The sequence below is a fragment of the Callospermophilus lateralis genome, chromosome 3 (genome assembly GCF_048772815.1).
Source record: "Callospermophilus lateralis isolate mCalLat2 chromosome 3, mCalLat2.hap1, whole genome shotgun sequence".
NCBI classification, from domain to species: Eukaryota; Metazoa; Chordata; class Mammalia; order Rodentia; family Sciuridae; genus Callospermophilus; species Callospermophilus lateralis.
Window position 1 is genome coordinate 7,281,073 of NC_135307.1, and position 17,320 is coordinate 7,298,392.

Here is a 17,320-nt window from a genome sequence, read left to right on the forward strand (position 1 = left end):
TCTTGGTCTGTTTCTACATTCATTGAAAAGCAAACCAAGCAAACACGCACTTACTGAGCATCTACTGTATACCGAATGCATTCCCAGGCTCAGGGCTTAAAAGAAACCCAACTATCTGTTGAATACAAGATGTGGTCTGTCCCCAGGTGGAGGGCACACATGAGTGCACATTCAGAGTCACTCTGCTACGAGTCCTCTGAGGTGCTTGCAAGGCAAGGAGAACCACCAGGGCAAGAAAGGCACATTCATTCCACCCGGGGCTCCAGGGAGGCTGCCAGGAGGACAGAGACTTTTCAAGGAGGGAGTGACCCTTCGAGGAAAAGGGAGGTGTCAGCAAAGGCACAAGGCTGGGGGTGGGTGAGTGCCGCCTCCCAGGTCACCATTGGTGGCAATGTTCTTTCCCACACCTACTCCAGGGGAAGGAGGAAACCCGCTCCATGCCAGGATGTCCCAGTGCAGCAATTGAGAGACAGACACCTGGAGTCCCAGCAGTGCCCAGCTGACAAGCAGCCCGTGGGGATTGTTTCAGATGGTGGAGATAGGCTGGGAGGGCGTCAGCCGCTGAGAGGCCGACACGCAGATACGCCTGTGCTCGGCCACACACCCTCCTGCACAGGGGCTTTCTCACTCCACCAGGCAAAGCAGAAAACCAACTCCCACTTTTCAAAAAATTATTTTGAAGCAGTTTTCCCTTCAGCTTTCTAGTTGAAGAATTTCAAACGTACAGAAATGTACACTCTTGTCCCAACATTTTGCCATATGTGACTTAGATATTTCCTTCCCCCCCCCCCCCCCGGATTATCTGAAAGTAAGCTGCAGATATGATGGTTCAGTCCTGGGTTCTTGACAATGTTGTTTAAAATAACAAGGTTCTGGCTAGGGGTGTGCCTCAGTGGGAGAGTACCTGCCTACCATACACAAGGCCCTGGGCTCTATCCCCAGCACTGAAAAATATCCTTATTTTTTAAATTTTTAGTCATGTGAGGTTGGTGAATACAATATCCTTATCACACCAAAGGGAACCAATAATTTCTTAACAAATCTAATACAGAGGTCACTTACATTCCTGAGAATGTTTCTGATGACTTGGACCAGGCCCCACCCCTGCACAGCCCACAGTTGGGCTATCTGTTAACTCTTTTTAAAGATAGGATTTGGGTTATTTTTTGGGGGAAAGGTACTGGGGATTGAATCCAAAGGTGCTTTACCACTGAGCTATACCCCAGGCCTTTTTAGTTTTGGGGACAGGGACACTTTACTGGCATTCCTGAGGCCACCAGATAGCATCTCTTTATATATGTTAATGCCATCTGCACTAACCATTGTCCCTCAAAGGTCCCCAGGTGGTGGGACCTAAGAGGTGGGCCTAGGGTCACTGGGGGTGTGCCCTTGAAAGATACGCTGGGACCAGGGTCTCTTCCTCTCAGTCTTTTCCTGCTGCCTGGCTCATGGTGGTTTGCTCTACCCACACTGCCACCGTGACCTGCTGCCCTTGCCAGGGCCCAGAGTAAAGGGGCTGCCCACCTGGGATGGGGACCTTCACAACTGTGAGCTAAACAACCATTTTCTCTTTATGAGTTGATCGCATCAAATATTTGAGACAGTCATGAGGTTGGCGAATACAACCACGTTTGAGAGTAAAATGAGAACATATCAGTGTACATTTTGTTAGCTGACAACATCAAAATGCGTCATTGTATCGGGAAAGTTCCACTGGGTGTTTACGGGGTAAGAGTGAAGAAGGCAAAAGAAGTCTCAGTATCACTATATGGTTTTGACTCAGAAGCCAAAAAGGTCAGTTTCCTGACTGAACGGCTACCGACAGCACCGAACACAGTGGATTAGATCTGCATGCATCACCACGGAGACTGCGTGCCTGAGCCTTGTTTTGGTGAATGTGAGACATTAAGAGAGGCTTTGGGTGACTGTGCCTGCGTCCCGCGTCTGGCCCATTCATCCGCTCTTCCAGCCACATGGAGGGAGGAAAGGATCACCCATCATGGGCAATCCAATCCACACGTTTGGCTCTTCTCCCCAGGGCCACGTCCTGGGCACACACAGCTACTCCTCCCGCTATGACACGAGTGGAATCGGACACAAGTCCTTCCTCAGTGAGTGACGTGATGAAGGTCACTTTTGCTTTGTCTCCTGCGGCCATACCCTGCTATCGGCAGGTTCCTGCTTAGGTCAGCCTTGTCCAACCGGCGTGCACTGGGGTCTGTTCTTAGAGCGCTCCAGGCCCCTGCTCCGGCTGGCGGACTCTCCAACGGCAGAGTCGAGCTCCTCATTGTGGTAAAGGAGCTGCCCTCCCACCCCCACCCCCCGCCACCCCGGAGTCGCGGTAGACTTGGGGTTTCCCTCGCCCACTTCAGATCCATCAGGAAGTCCTGCAGCCATCCCTCCCAAGTCCACATCTGGCTTCCCGTCTCCACCTATGTTAGACGTAGGCTCTCCTCTCACCCATATGGGCTCCATCAGGAAGTCCTGCAGGCATCCCCCAAGTTCTGTATCTGGCTCCCTCTCTCCCCCTCACCACCATCACCTCTTTCTGGATGGCTGGGCAGCCTCCCAGGAGGGCTTCCTGCCTCTGTTCTTGTCACACTGGGACCGTCATTCACACAATGGTCAGAAAGATGGTCCTCGGGCTGCTCCTGGAGTCTTTTCCCTGTGCCAAGACCCTTCCATGTCTTCCCCACGTGACTTGATCCAAGGCCTTGCACTGCGGCTGCGCCATCAGGCTGCCGACTCTCTGCCCTTCTCCTCCCACTCTCCCCTTGACCCATGGCACCAGCTTCCTATTCCTCTTCTGACCCTTGAGACCATCAAGTTGTTCTCATCTCAGGCCACTTGCTGCCTGCCCCTCCCCCCGCCCCCCGCCCATGTTTTCATCTCCGGCACTTCTCGAGGCTGCCTGTGTCCTCACTGAGGGGCAGTCAAGGGGCAGGCCAGTCTTCCTGTACCACTGGCTCTGCTTGAGTTCCCATCTTCCTTAATGGGCCCCCACCCCAGCCCACCCCAGCAACTTTGAGGAGGAGACCATCCACTTGGCTCATCACCCAGAGCCCAGCACCTAGAGCAGCCCTGGCTGACCAGACACCTGCTCGGTCCCCTTTTTAAAAACATGTTCCCTGTCCTTTGAAGTTCGCCTGGGAGCCCACTCTCCCGGGAGTCTCTCCTGGCCACCAGCTCCTGCATGCTCTACTCTTCCTGCCATGCTGCTTGGTCCTCCCCCAGGCCCTCCTCTCCTCTGTGAGTGCATCCCCCTCTCCCCAGGGCAGAGGCCAGCACTGGCTCCTGTGTAGAGCAGGGAGCGTGGCATCTGGAGCGGGAGGTGTGAGCCAGGCCTGGGCCCCTCACTCACTGGCTGTTTCTGGTCCAGCTCCTCTCTCCCTCTTTGTCTAGAAACAGAAATGCACTGTGGGCAGTATTTGTGAAGAAGTCAGGCACTGCCTGCCGACCGCCATGAGGCCACACTGGGGAGCAGATGGTGCGTCTGTGGAACAACAGCTGCACACGGCCTTTCCCAGGTACAATCCACTGCCACGACAAGCCCCTGGCTGCCTCCAGGAGGATGGCCCTGGAATCTCAGACCTGGCCCAGGCAGGCTGCTACCTGTTTATCTGCAGGCCCAGGCTTCTTTCTAGAATCTTCCACTCTCCCCAAGTTGCCTATGTGTGCTCTCTCCCCTCCCTATGAAGAGGACACACCACCTCTTTGGCTCTGCTGGGATCTGGTGTTCACTCCTCCTTCACAAGTCCCTGTGCATGACAAGGGATCTTTAGGCCATGTTCTTCTGCTGGTCTGTCGATGTCAGTCTACTTCGGAGGTCCAGCTACAAAGCCTGGGGAGGGAAGGGTGCTCCTCCCCACGCTTGCTCCCTTCAGGACTCTTGTGAGAATCATCACAGCATTCTGTGTGCTGCCATGTGCTCGCGAGATTTCTAGCTCCCAACACTTGCTGGGGTGCTCGGGAGTGTTTCCTGAGGGAGGGGTGCCAGAGCTGGGGCCCACAAGGTGCATCTCTGTGGTAGGAAGCTCTCTGTGGCCCCTAGAGGCCAGGGTAACTCAGAGTCTGGCTCCCATGGGGTCCCCACTCTGCAAGGGCCTGCTCCCAAGGCTGCCGTGCTACAGCTTGGCCAATGCTGCTGTCTGCACAGTCACCTTGGGTGGGTCACAGTCTGCCTGTGGACAAGCACAAACAGCCCTGATGGGGGTGGAGGCACCAGGGAACCTGGGATCTATCTGGTTCTGCACACTCAGCACAGAGAAGTCCCACTGGACACTGGGCCTTGACAGCTGAACCGGGTCAGCAGTCCTCAGACTTCAAAATCAGCATTGCCCACCACCATACCACACTTTTACTCCTCAGTGGAATGTGGGGGAATGCACACATGAAGAGACAGCAGGGTACCACGGGCTGAGGCGGAGGGTAAGCAGGGAGCACTGATGTACACAGCTCTGCACAGCTGGTCCCCAAGGCCTTCCACATGGAGAGTCCTCAGATTTCTTTCTTTCTTTTTTTTTTTTTTTTTGGTACTGGGAATTGAACCCAGGGTGTCTGACCACTGAGCAACATCCTCAGCCTTTTTATTTCCAGATACATCTTGCTAAGTTGCCCAGGCAGGCCTTGAACCTTACGATCCTTCTGCCTCAGCCTCCCCTGTCGCTGGGATTTCAGGCACGCACCACTGAGCCTGGCAGCTTCTCAGATTTCTAAATTTTAACAGACCTTTTAAAAATCTTGCTGTGCACCCTCCCCATTTACTCCAGACTGTTTTCTGCCATCAGTGACTGACAGGGTGGAGTGAGCTGCCTAAACTTTTCACCACTGAATTTACAACTGAAAATGGCTTTGGAAGTGAATGTGCCTTTGAATGGAAAGCATTCCACAGTGCCACCCACAAGTCCTTCAAAGCGAAAGGAGATTTACTAAAGTGATAGAGAACTGGCTGCAAAGGAGCAGGAATAAAGCCACTAAAACCCAAAACAACGAAACCTTTGTTTCCCATGTGATTGGACTGGGCCTGGAGATAATGGGTCCAGCCATGGCAGAGATGGCCAGAAGGTGAGAGCCATGGTCCCCTCGCTGCCCAGCAGGAACGCTGGACAGGACCCACCTTTCTTTGCTCCAGTTGTAGGCAAGCAGCTGTGCACCTTGGGCAAGCCCCACCTCTTGGTAGAGGCTAAGCCTCCCTGCCACAGGCAGGAGCTGTGACACCTTCCTTGTCCACCCAAGGGGGCAAAGGACTCACAGAGGACAACTGCCGACTAGCACTTTGGAAACTGTGATAGGAAGCTCTCTGTGGCCCCTGGAGGCCAGGGTAACTCAGAGTTTTTACAGTGAGGGATCATTATTTTATGCTAAGACACAAAGCTCTAATGAAGAGTCAATCAAAAGAGTCCCAAATCCCAGAGAGTGAAACTGCTCTGTCACCTATCATCTTCTATGAGGTCACAGGGTAGAGGACACTTAGTCCAAACCACAGTGTTGGCTTTGGGAAGAGCATTCACACTGCACAGGTTTGCAGACCACAGATGCTCCTGCACCTTCCACAGCCATAGTCTATGAGACCAGTGGTCTAAGGCCTTGATTCTCTGGCAAGTCAGTGTCCCTGCCATTACAGTTCATCAAGTTTCTATTGAAAAAGAAACCTGGGTTCTCCCCTTCTACCAAACAACCTGCCCCAGGCCATCCAGGAAAGAAGGACCAGGACGCTCCAACCGCACCACTGAGCCAAGAGCAGCCCCTCTCCCTAGTGAGGCAGATGGCCAACTTCTAATAAGGCTGTGGCTTAGAAGCCTTTCAAGGTCACAGGCATGAAGAGACACAGGTCTGGGAATGGAAAGACCAGCAGATGGACAGTGAGGTCACTAGCTTGCTTTGTGACCTTGGGTAAGTCCCTTGCCCTCTGGCCCCGGATTCCCCAGTCACTGACTGAAATAACAGAGACCTGGGAGATTCCTATGGCCCTTCATCATTAGGATTCTGGGTTTCCTCTTGACATCCCCCTGTCCCCTGTGGGTCCCAGTACTCACACCGTGGCCATGGCTGAAAGGCTGCAGCACAGGGGCGTCCTGTGCTCCACCAGGCTGCGTGGGTCAGAGGACCACAGACCCTCTGAAGGCAGTGACTTGATTTTTAGACTCTACTTAAAACCAAACAGGAAAAGGAAGTTGAACCAGAGACAAAGGGGAAACAAACCCAAGTTAAAAACTGAAACCCAGGGAGAAAATAGAGAAACAAGAAGCTGGCAGGGCAGGGCCCACCATGTGGGCGGCTGGTGGTGCGACAGTGAAGCCCGAGACCAAAACCTCAGGCTTCTGGGAACTTCCTGTAAGGGCTGGGGTGGCCGAGGCAGAGCCAGGAGAGACCGAGCTGTGGTGCAGTGCTACCAGCGACCAGCAGCTCTGGTCTCCACTAAGTCAAAGCCATTTGGGGTCGGCCTGGGTTTTGTTTGCATATACAGTGCAGAGTCAGCGCAGATGACTTTCTGCTGGCCTCTATGAGGAGGAGGCAAGAACTCAGGAGAGTTTTAGCTGATCTTCCAGAGAACAGACTACAGGGTGATGTTTTAATAGGTGGCAAGCTTTAATGTTTGACTCTGGAGTAAAATCTGTTTTCTGCTGAGGACATACTTTGCGGTTCAGCCAGCAACTTACAGTTTGAAAGGAAGCTGGCAGAACCCTGGGGACTTAGCATTGCCACCTCGTCAATAAGCGACCCTGTGGCCTGTGTCCCCAGCTGTTTAACAGGGTTAGTAATCCTGACTTTGCCTGTCCCCCCATGTTCTCATGGAAAGGAGACCCATTCTTAAGCTGGCTTTCACAGTTTACTGAACACCTACCAAGAGTCATGCACGGAGCGAGAAGCCAGAAACCTAACTGGGAGGGGCGGCAGCACTTGTCCTGGGAGGGCCTTGGCATTCAAAAAGGGGAGACCATAGGAAATGGCCATGCAATGTTCAGTGCAAGAGAAAGGTCTGTTCTATTCCAACTGGAGAGATGAATGTATTCCTCATGCTGAAACGTGCTTTACAGGTTATAAAGTCATGCATTTCCTGTTAGGTTCTGTGTTAGCTGCAACCCAGAATTCTGACATATTGTGGTTTTCATTTTTACTGCTCAAAGTATTTGCGATTTTCCCTTGGGATTTCTTCTTCTATCCATGGATTATCCATGGATTGTTTGATTTTGAATAGCTGGCGTTTCCTTCTCTGTTGCTGTTTATTTCTAGCTTAATTCTGCTGTGATCCGAGGACAGGATCAGGATGATTTCATTTGTATTTTCTGGTATGGTTGAAATCCTTCTGCATTGTGGAGTCTTATCTTACGGTCCAGCATACAGTCTATTTTGGTGAATTATCATGATCATAAGAAAAAATGTGCACTCTGAAGTTGGATATGTGTTCTATAAATGTCATTCAGGTCAAAGTGGTGAACAGCAGTGCAATGAGCATCTGTATTCTCACTGTTTTGCTGTTTGCCTTAGTCCATTGTTCTATCAGCTGCTGAGAGAAGGTCTTAACATCTCTAGCTGAGATTCTGGGTCTATTTCCCTCTTTAATTCTGATAATTTTTATTTCATACATTTTGAAGCCCTTCTTAAGCATACTTCCCATCCTGGACTTATTTATTTATTTTTGCTGCTACTGTAACAAATCACCACAAAGTTAGCACTTATAACAACACATATTTATTATCTTACAGCTTTGTAAGAAAACAGCAGATCAGAAGTTCAACATAGTTCTCACTGGGCTAAAATTAAGATGTTGGGATTGCTGTAGTACCTTCCAGAGGCTCTGGAGAAGAATCTCTTCCTGGTCATTCCCAGCTTCCACACACCACTGGCCCTGTTCCCGGGTCCATGGCTTCTTCCACATAGACATCTCTTTCTGACCAAAGCCAGGTCGGGTTTCCTGCTTTATAAGGACTCATGAGATTAGAACGGACCCATAGGATAATCCAGGACAACTGTTCCATCTCAAGGTCCCTTTGACCGCGTAAGGTAACACATTCACATGTTCCAGGAACTAGAGGGGGGATTGGCGTTATTCTGCCTACTATACATCCTTTTACTTTGAACCCATCTGTATCCTTGTATTTAAAGAGAGTATCTGGAAGACAGCATTCTCCCGTCTGACAATCTGGCAATCTCTTAACTGGAGCATTAGGCTCATTTGTATTTAATTTACTGATATGGGTCCTCCATTTTGCTCTTTCTCAAAGATCTCATCTGTTTTGGGGTTCCTCTTTTCCTGCATTCTTTTGGGTAAGCGAGACACTTTTTAGAATTTCATTTGAACTTCTCTATTGACTTTTCAGTTATATCTCTTTCTTTTTGGAGATTGTTCTGGGGGTGTTATAATACACAACCTTGATTTTATGCAGTGTACCTGGAGTTAATATTGTGCTGCTTCATGTAAAGTGCAAGAACCTTGCCACTGCGTCATCTCACCCCCCACTCCTGTGCAGCCATCATTGCTACCAGATAGTCAAAGTACACATTTTAGATAGTTTTATAACTGTCTCTCCCCATCTCTACATATATATGTGTATATACAGATATTTATTATTTTAAAATAAATTAAGAAAAAGTCCTTTACATTGACTACATATTTCTCTTTTCTGTTACTCTTCATTTCTTCTTCTGGTATCATTTTCCTTTAGCCTGAGGAACTTCCTTTAGCATTTCTTGTACAGCGGTTATACTGGTGATAAACTCTTTCATAGTTTTCTTTTATCTGAAAAAATATCTTTATCTTTCATGCTTGAAGACGCTTCCGCACCGAGCATTCATTCTACAATTTCTTGTTGTACTTTAGAGATGCCACCCCACCCCTGCTGCCTCCCTGGTTTCTAAGAAGCCAGCCACTATCCTAGATAATGCAGGTTAGGCACCTTTTTTCCTCTGGTTATTTTAATATTTTCTTTTTCCTCTGGTTTTAAGCAGTGTGACTATAATGCCCTTAGGTGTGATCCTCCTTGAGATTCACAGAGACTCTTGGATATATAAATTAAGATTTTCACCACATCTGGCCGGGCATAGTGGTGCATGCCTATAATCTCAGCAGCTCAGGAGGCAGACAGGAGGATTGCAAGTTCAAAGCCAACCTCAGCAACCTAGCGAGGCCCTAAGCAACTTAGTGAGACTCTGTCTCAAAAATAAACAAAAGGAAAAACCTGGGGGGCTGAGGATGTGGCTCAAGCAGTAGCGTGCTCGCCTGGCATGCGTGTGGCCCGGGTTCAATCCTCAGCACCACATACAAACAAAGATGTTGTGTCTGCTGAAAACTAAAACAATAAATAAAAAATTCTCTCTCTCCCTCTCTCTCTCTCTCTTTAGGAAAAAAAAAGAAAAGAAAAGAAAAGAAAAAACCTGGGGATGTGACTCAGTGCTTAAGTGCCCTTGGGTTCAATCCCTGCTACCAAAAAAAAAAAAAAAAAAAAAAAGATTTTCACCAAATCTGGAAAATATTTTGTCATTATGTCTTCAGATATTTCTCTTCTGCCTCGTTCTTTCCCTCCTCTCCCTCTGGTATTCCTTACAAATACGTAGCCCTCCTGAAACTGTCTCACAAGGCATTGAGGTTCTCTCAATTTTCTTTCTGAAAATATTTCTTGTTTCTCAGATTAGAGGATTTCTATTGATCTGTTTCCAAATCTATTACCCTCTTACTATAGTTTCTGTTCCACTTTTAATCGGATCCAACAAATTTTTCATTTCTTTTTTTAAAAATTTATTCATTTATTTTATATATATATATATTTTTAGTTGTAGTTGGGCACAATACCTTTATTTTATTTATTTATTGTTACGTGGTACTGAGGATCAAACTCAGCGCCTTGCATGTGCTAGGCGAGTGCTCTACCGTTGAGCCACAACCTCAAGCCCCTTTCATTTCACTTCTAATGCAAGAATATTCACTTAGTAAATTTTTCATTATTTCCATCGCTCTGTTGAGATTTCCTATCTGTTTGCTCATTCAACCGTATTTATTTTAGCAACCTGAAGCACTTATCTGCTCATACCAAGGTCAGGACATCCGGGTTTTCCCCTAAGCACAGGCCATGCTTTCTGACTTTGTCCAGTGCACCAACTCATGACCGCATGCTAGACACTGTTATGACACACTGCAGAGAGCCTGGATCCTGCTATCTTCCTTTAAAGGTTTGTCCTGGCAGGAAGGCAGATGACTGGTGCTATTAAGCTTGGTTCAAATCTTTTTAAAGTTCTGTTTCCATTTTGAACTTAGCCCTAGGGCAGGGTGCCCTCACCCAGGGGCACCATCCTCTTCATCAGGAGTGGCTGTTCTGGGGTCTCCACCACTGTCCTGAGGTACTCAGTGAGGACTCTTCTCCCAGGTGGAGCTGGACCTCCGGTGTCCCCCGGCACCCGTGACCTCTGCTGTCAGTCACCAGTCAGCTCTGCCAGCCTCGTGAGAGTCTCCCCTGTGCACACACAGCCTGCCTTAGCCAACAAGCCAAGGTGAATCCTCACACAAACTGGCTGTCCTTGCCCCTGCCACAGGGCTCCCTCTTCCCTAGTTCCTTCGGTAGGAGTCAGCTTTTTGTCACTGTGGCCAGAATACCTGACAAGAACCATTGAGAGGAGGGAAAGTTTCCTTTGGCTCAGTTTCAGCCCAAGGCAGGCCGACCATTGCTCTGGGCCCACAGTAAGGCTGAGCAGCAGGACACAAGAGCAAGGTGGAGGAGCCTGCTTCACTGTTCATGGTGGCCAGGAAGTGGAGAGAGCCACGGGAAGAACAGCAAGGGAGATGCCCCCTTCCTGGGCACATCCCCAGGGACGCTCCTCCTCCAGCCACTGCCCAGCTGCCTCAGTTACCACCGCTAGTCTTTCCAAACTGGGATGGACTGATTAGATTACATACAGCCCTTGCAACCCAATCATTTAGCCTCTGAATGTTCCTGCATCTCAGGGGCATTTGGGCAACACTTCACATCCAAACCTTAACACTTGCACCATCCAACTGATACCGCTGTTGACTGGTGACGAGTTCTTGCTTCCCCAATGTTGAAGAATAACACCAGAGAGCACGCCGAGGCAAGGTCAGAGTAGAAATTAGAAGTTTATTAAAGGACAGCAGAAAAGACTTCTCCCGGAGGAAGAAGGGGACCCAAGAGGTGGGAATCCGTGGAAGGGCTGTTCTTTCCCCTTTTTATAGTTCTTTCAGTGATGGAATGTAGGTTGGAGGCCTACAGGTGGGCTTAATTATCACCTTTTGGGATGGGCTATCTCCAAGTCTGTTGGGGCTGTTTTCTGAGCTCCATTAACATTTCTTTGAGGTGGACTTTGGCCTAGGGCCTTTTCAGGACTTCATTAACATTCCATGAGTTGTCCTGCGTTTTCCCTGAGTCATTCCCAGCTTGGCCTCCATTTTCGATTTCACTCGATATTAGACCCGATTTACCTGACTACACTGACTACCTAACTTTAAATCTGGCTTCACAACTATTTCAGTAGCCTGCAATTCTAGCACTGCTCCTGAGCTCTCTAAGCTCACCTTCAGGTAAGACTCCACCCCTCTGCTGAAACTGGGAGGTGGACGCAGGCAGAGGCCTGGGCAATCATGGGGCTCACCATGGTGTTTCTCCTCTCCAGTGGCTGAGTCTTGTGCTGCCTGTTCAGTGCCTAAAAATGCAAGGATTTCATATTTTGTGAGTTTCAGTATCCTTCTGTATTTTGTTTATTTGCACAGTTTTTATGAAGACCGCAAGTCACTGCCATTACTCTGTCATGGTCAGAAGCAAGGTCAATTACGGTTACTGAAGTACCAGAGGGTGTTCTTTCTTGTTTCCTGAAGACACCAGCCCAGTGTGAACATCTTCACCGTGAGAAAGTGTCTTTCAGTTTCAACCTCCGCCTCTTCTGTCCCTCACATGTCACTACTGCCTGTTATTGGTTTCACTAAGTAGACAGTAAGAGTGAAGCTTCTGGGGTCTTTTAAAACTTCTGTCACCTAGGAATGAGCTCAGCACCTGGTGCCTGCTGAATGCATCCACGCAGGGCAAATGGTGACTCCAGGAGTCAACGTGCATGCAGGGAGGAGTGATGCACAAAGGGGGGACACAAAGACCACACAGGGCGTGAGTGAGGAGGACACCAAGGCCACACAGGGCGTGAGCAGCTCTGGACCTGCACCACAGCATGGCATGAGCACCGACTCAGATTGAAGAGGGACTTTCCACTGTGCTCTGACCCCACAGGAAGCAGGGTGGACAAAGAAGCCATGCTGGGAGCTATGCTGACCCTGAAAGGCCTCCTGCTGCCATGGATCCTGATTCCCTTTTCTGAGAACAGACTGACCTTTCTTCTCGCCTCTCTTGGGGTGGGGGTGACCATTAACGAAGTGCCTGACACAGGCTGCTTATGAAGAAAGGCAGCCCACAGAGTCAGCTTGGGGTTCCGCAGGGGCTAGTCTAGGATTGGCAGCCTCGCCTCCAGGCTCTGGTGAGGGCCGCACCTCATGGCAGAAGTGTGCAGGAGCAAACCCCTGACAGACTGGGGTCCCACAGGTCTCCAGTGAACTAAGGGCCCCCCACTAGGCCCCACTCAAAGGTTCCATCATGTCCCATTGGACCACTCTGGGGAGACACTCTATTCAAACCACAGCAGGCACAGAGGTTGCTTTCACAAATGAACTACCCCGGCACAACCCACCATTCCACAGGAATCGGTGTTGAAAAGAAGGTCCCAGAGTCCTGAGAGCAGAGAGATGGGCATCCAGAACTAGCCACCTAGCTGATGCATTAGGAAATGGTATTACTGTGATTGCTCATTATTTGAGTCTTAAATCCTCAAATGTAGCTTCAAAACTCAAAATGCAAATTGCATCTGCTGGAGGTCCTCATGTCTTCTGAGACCTTGCCTGACTGGCCATACCTATAAGGTCAGCACTAGAGCAGCGCAGCCAGCCCTGGGAGGCCACCTACTCCTCTGCTCCCACGCACAGCCCAGTCCCTGCCTTGTGGCTAGGGCCTGCCTATTCCACTTGCTGTGACGTCAATTTTGTCACTCACACCAGAGGCCAGACATGAAAAGCCACAAACTCAGGCAAAGGAACCAAATTCCAATCATTTATTTGTAATCTGGGACTCAACCCTGAGTTGTGGGGCCTGGGAAGAAAGGGTAGTGTCCAAAATGAAGATCCTCTGCTGTCCCTTGAGCAATCTTAGGGGAAACACAACCTGCTCTTCACTGTATCACCATGGACTCAATGTCCCTGAGGATATTAAGCTGTGATCTTTCTTCATATGTACCTTTTGTCATCATGGAAAGGGAGGAGAAGGAAGGGCAAGGAAAAGTTAAGCCGGGTCACTGGACTCTGGTTTCTCACACACTCTGGTGGTCCAGCCTTCTGTGCCTGGATGCCACTGCTGTCCTCACTGGAAATCACCTGTCACCCACCTGCACTCCAACTCAGTTGCCTTCAGGACCCGACTCATACATCACCCACTCAGTGCAGTGGAAACCGAGCAAGACACAGGAAATGGTTCCTGTTATGTGCTACTCTGGTAATTTGTAATATTATCAATTTAGTTGTCAAAGAGCACTGTCCTTTGGTAGGGGCTACCATTTTTTATTCATCTTTTGTAACCAATCACTCCCAACACAATTCTTGGTATATAAAGTGTGTTCAGAATCTTTGGTAAACTATTCTTCTGAAAGGACCTCAAGAAGAACACAGGGGCTGGGCTGGGGCTCAGTGGTGGAGCACTTGCCTAGCATGTGTGAGGCACTGGGTCCCATACTTGGCACCACATAAAAATAAGTAAACAAAATAAAGGCATCGTGTCCATCTACAACTAAAAAAAAAAAAAAGAACATAAATTATTACCACTACAGAGAGGCGGTAGACATGGCCTATTTCCCTCCTACCCACTCACATCTCAGTGTTTGGAAAGAGTACTGGAACCCAGCCTGCAATAAACACCAGACACCCTGCCTCAGATACTTCCCTCCCAACCAAGTTCCAAACTTATCTACAGTATCAGTAGGCAACATTAGCCAAGGCAACTGGATGTTCTAAGGAAGCAGAGTTGAACTCCCAGGGGAAATTGCAACATCTCTGAGGAATGACAGCACCCTAAAGAAGGACTTCACAGACACACAGCAAATGAAGCAACCTCTACCATGGGAAACAGAGTTTCAAAACCCATAATAAATGCCTTTTCAAGAGATAAGGGAAGATACTTAAAGACTAAGTGAAATAAGCAACGAGGAAAGAACCAAGTGAATTTTTTAAAGTATAAAAATATTGTTGAAATCAAGAACTCAACAGATAGGCTCAGCAGAAGAATAGGCAGAGATTAAAAGGACAAAATCAGGTCAAAGAACTGACCCAGACACAATCAGGGAGGGAAAAAGACAAAGGGAGAAAAGAAGCAGATATATCAATTTTTGTGTAAAAGGTATCTCAGAAAGAAGAAAAAACAGAGATCAAATATTTGGGGAAATAATGAGAGAATTTTGTAGAATTCCAGAATGTTGTCAAGAATTCAAACTAAAGGTGCTAAAGAAGATTGATAAGAGAAAAACCTGGGGGCTGGGGTTGTGGCTCAGTGGTAGAGCACTTGCCTAGCATGTGTGAGGCACTGGGTTTGAACCCAGCACCACATATAAATAAATAAATAAAAAAACTCCATTGAAAACTAAGAAAATATTTTTTAAAAAGAGAGAGAAAAACCTAAGTGTGAGCATGCACAGACAAGCCAGTTTATAATAATATTTAAAAACAATGAAGACAGAGAAACTTTCTTTTTTTTTTTTTTAAATATTTATTTTTTAATTTTCGGCAGACACAACATCTTTGTTTGTATGTGGTGCTGAGGATCAAACCCGGGCCGCACGCATGCCAGGCAAGCGCGCTACCGCTTGAGCCACATCCCCAGCCCCCAGAGAAACTTTCAAAAGATTTTCAAATGAAGGCAAATCATCTACAAAATAACAAAAATCACATCAGACATCTATATCTTCTGTAAACAAAGGAATAGATCTTCAGACTGTTGGAGACAAAGAACTAGGAACCTTACATTTCATTTCATACCTTGCTAAATTACCATTTAAATGTGTAGGGGAGATAAATACATTTTCAGACACATGAGATCTCAGAAAGTTTTCCAGTCATAGACCTTCTCTGGATGAATGTCCACTAAATATACTGGCAAGAAGAAACTTTTTTTTTTTTGGTACCAGGGATTGAACCCAGGGTGCTTAAACCATGGAGCCAAATCCCCAGCTCTTTTTATCTTTTATTTATTTTATTTTATTTTTTTTTAAAGAGAGAGTGGGAGAGAAAGAGAGTGGGGGAGGGAGAAAGAGAGAGAGAGAGAATTTTTTAATATTTATTTTTTAGTTCTCGGCGGACACAACATCTTTGTTTGTATGTGGTGCTGAGGATCGAACCTGGGCCGCTTGCACGCCAGGTGAGCGCGCTACACTGTGGCTTGAGCCACATCCCCAGCCCTTATCTTTTATTTTTAATCAGGTTCTTGTTAAGTTGCTCAGGGCCTCAGTAAGTTGCTGAGGCTGCATTTGACCTTGTGATCCTCCTGTCTCAGCCTCCTGAGCTGCTGGGATTATAGGCATGTACCACCACAGCCCGCAAGAAGGAAATTTTACTTAGGTATAAATGAGAAGGTATAAAAAGTGGTAGGAATCAAGCGCGGTGGCACACGCTTGTAATCCCAGCTGCTCAGAAGGCTGAGGTAGGCGTATCACAAGTTCAAAGCCAGCCTCAGCAAAAGCAAGGTGCTAAGCAACTCAGTGAGACCCTGTCTCTAAATAAAAACATACAAAATAGCCTTGGGGATGTGGCTCAGTGGTTGAGTACCCCTGAGTTCAATCCCCAGAAAACCCCGCCCCCACTCCCACAAAAAGCATATACTTGGGTATTAGTCAACCATGAGAAAGGAAGAGGTACTGGCATGTGATACAACACAGGGGAACCACTGGAAACACAATACTGAGTGACAGAACTCAGGCATAAAAGGCCATCTACTCTGTGATCCCATTTGTATGAAATATCTAGAATAGGCACATTTATAGAAAGGAAACAGATTAGTGGTTGTCACAGGCTGGTGGTGAGGGTGATCTGTACTCAGGTCTTAATTTATAAAGGTGACTGTGTAATGAAATGGAGAGGTCCATGACATTGAAAGATTTTTTTTCTCCTTACTGTTGCCCAGGCTGACCTCAAACTCTTGGGCTCAAGTGATCCTCCTGCCTCAGCCTTCTGAGAAGCTAGAACTACAGGCTCACACCTTGATAACTGGCTCACTGAAAGGAACGCTGAATGTTACCACATCAGGTGCTGGGTGACGTGCAGGGTCACAGGGGGAAGCACCGGCATCAGTCAGGAGGCAGGGGAGTGAGGGGAAGGCCCAGGCCCAGGCTTTCTTGAGTTTCCATGGGAAAGGCAGGGCCGGGCAGGGCAGCTGAAGCCTGGCAGGCTTGGAGGCGCGGGGACTGTTGCTAGTTGGCTGGTACCCGGCCCTGGGTTGATTTAGAGAGGAAGTACAGGCTTGGTGAGTGAGAGACTGAGGAAGTGGCTGGGGTTGTACCTGGGACAGTTTGTTTGTTTTGTATATGAAAGAGGTTCTCCAAGAAAAGCAGGTCACTGTTGCTAGGATCAGCTATTTCTGGAATGGGTGAACGCTTCCCAACCAACAAGGACGCAAAGGTGTCAGAAAATTTAGAAAATACAAAAAACCTGGTTAAATAGGGCAGGGAGATATGTCAAGAAAATGCTTACTGAGCATGGAAATGTTTTAAAACTAGACAGCAGTGGCGGTTGTATAGCATTGTGAAAGTGCGGAATACCATGAGCCACACACTGCAGAATATTTAAATGTCTTAAGGAAAAGTGAGGGTCAAAATCTAGTGGAATTTCTTATTGCCTAAGGTCTGATTATGCTGGAATAGGCAATGATCACCAATGACCATTTTTAAAGAAAAGTGTAACCTATGACTTTGGAGCAAAAGTTCCAGATGCAGCGACTTGAGTACATACGGGGCATCATTTAGGAGTATCAGGAGGTAAGACCCAGGGAAGCCGGACGCCTAAGGTCCTTAAAACAATAAGGAAAAGGAAGCCAGCTAGGCCACAGTGAGGCAGGAGAAGCCGCGAGGAGAGGGAAACAGGACCTGTGACTTTAATTCAACTGAAGAAAGTCGAACACACACACTTGAGGCAGCAAAGAAGAAAACCTACAAGGAGAAACAGGATGAAAGAGAAAAAATATGAAACAAGACAGGAGAATAAGGGTTGTCACTCCAGTCGCTGCTTGTGTGCTGCTATGCA

At 48.0% G+C, this 17,320-nt stretch overlaps 1 protein-coding gene across 3 annotated transcripts in view; it reads right to left on the bottom strand.

Moving 5' to 3' along the window:
- Evl (Enah/Vasp-like) overlaps positions 1 to 17,320 on the bottom strand; it is a 101,555-nt gene that overhangs the window by 55,593 nt on the left and 28,642 nt on the right. Inside the window, exon 1 of one of the 3 annotated variants that reach the window (XM_076847962.2) lies at positions 6,036 to 6,117. The exons of the other annotated variants lie outside the window; for them this stretch is intronic. Coding sequence (XP_076704077.1) covers positions 6,036 to 6,046 — 11 coding nt within the window. The 5' untranslated portion in view covers positions 6,047 to 6,117. Of the gene's footprint in view, positions 1 to 6,035; positions 6,118 to 17,320 lie in introns of those variants that run through there. 3 annotated transcript variants of the gene reach the window in all.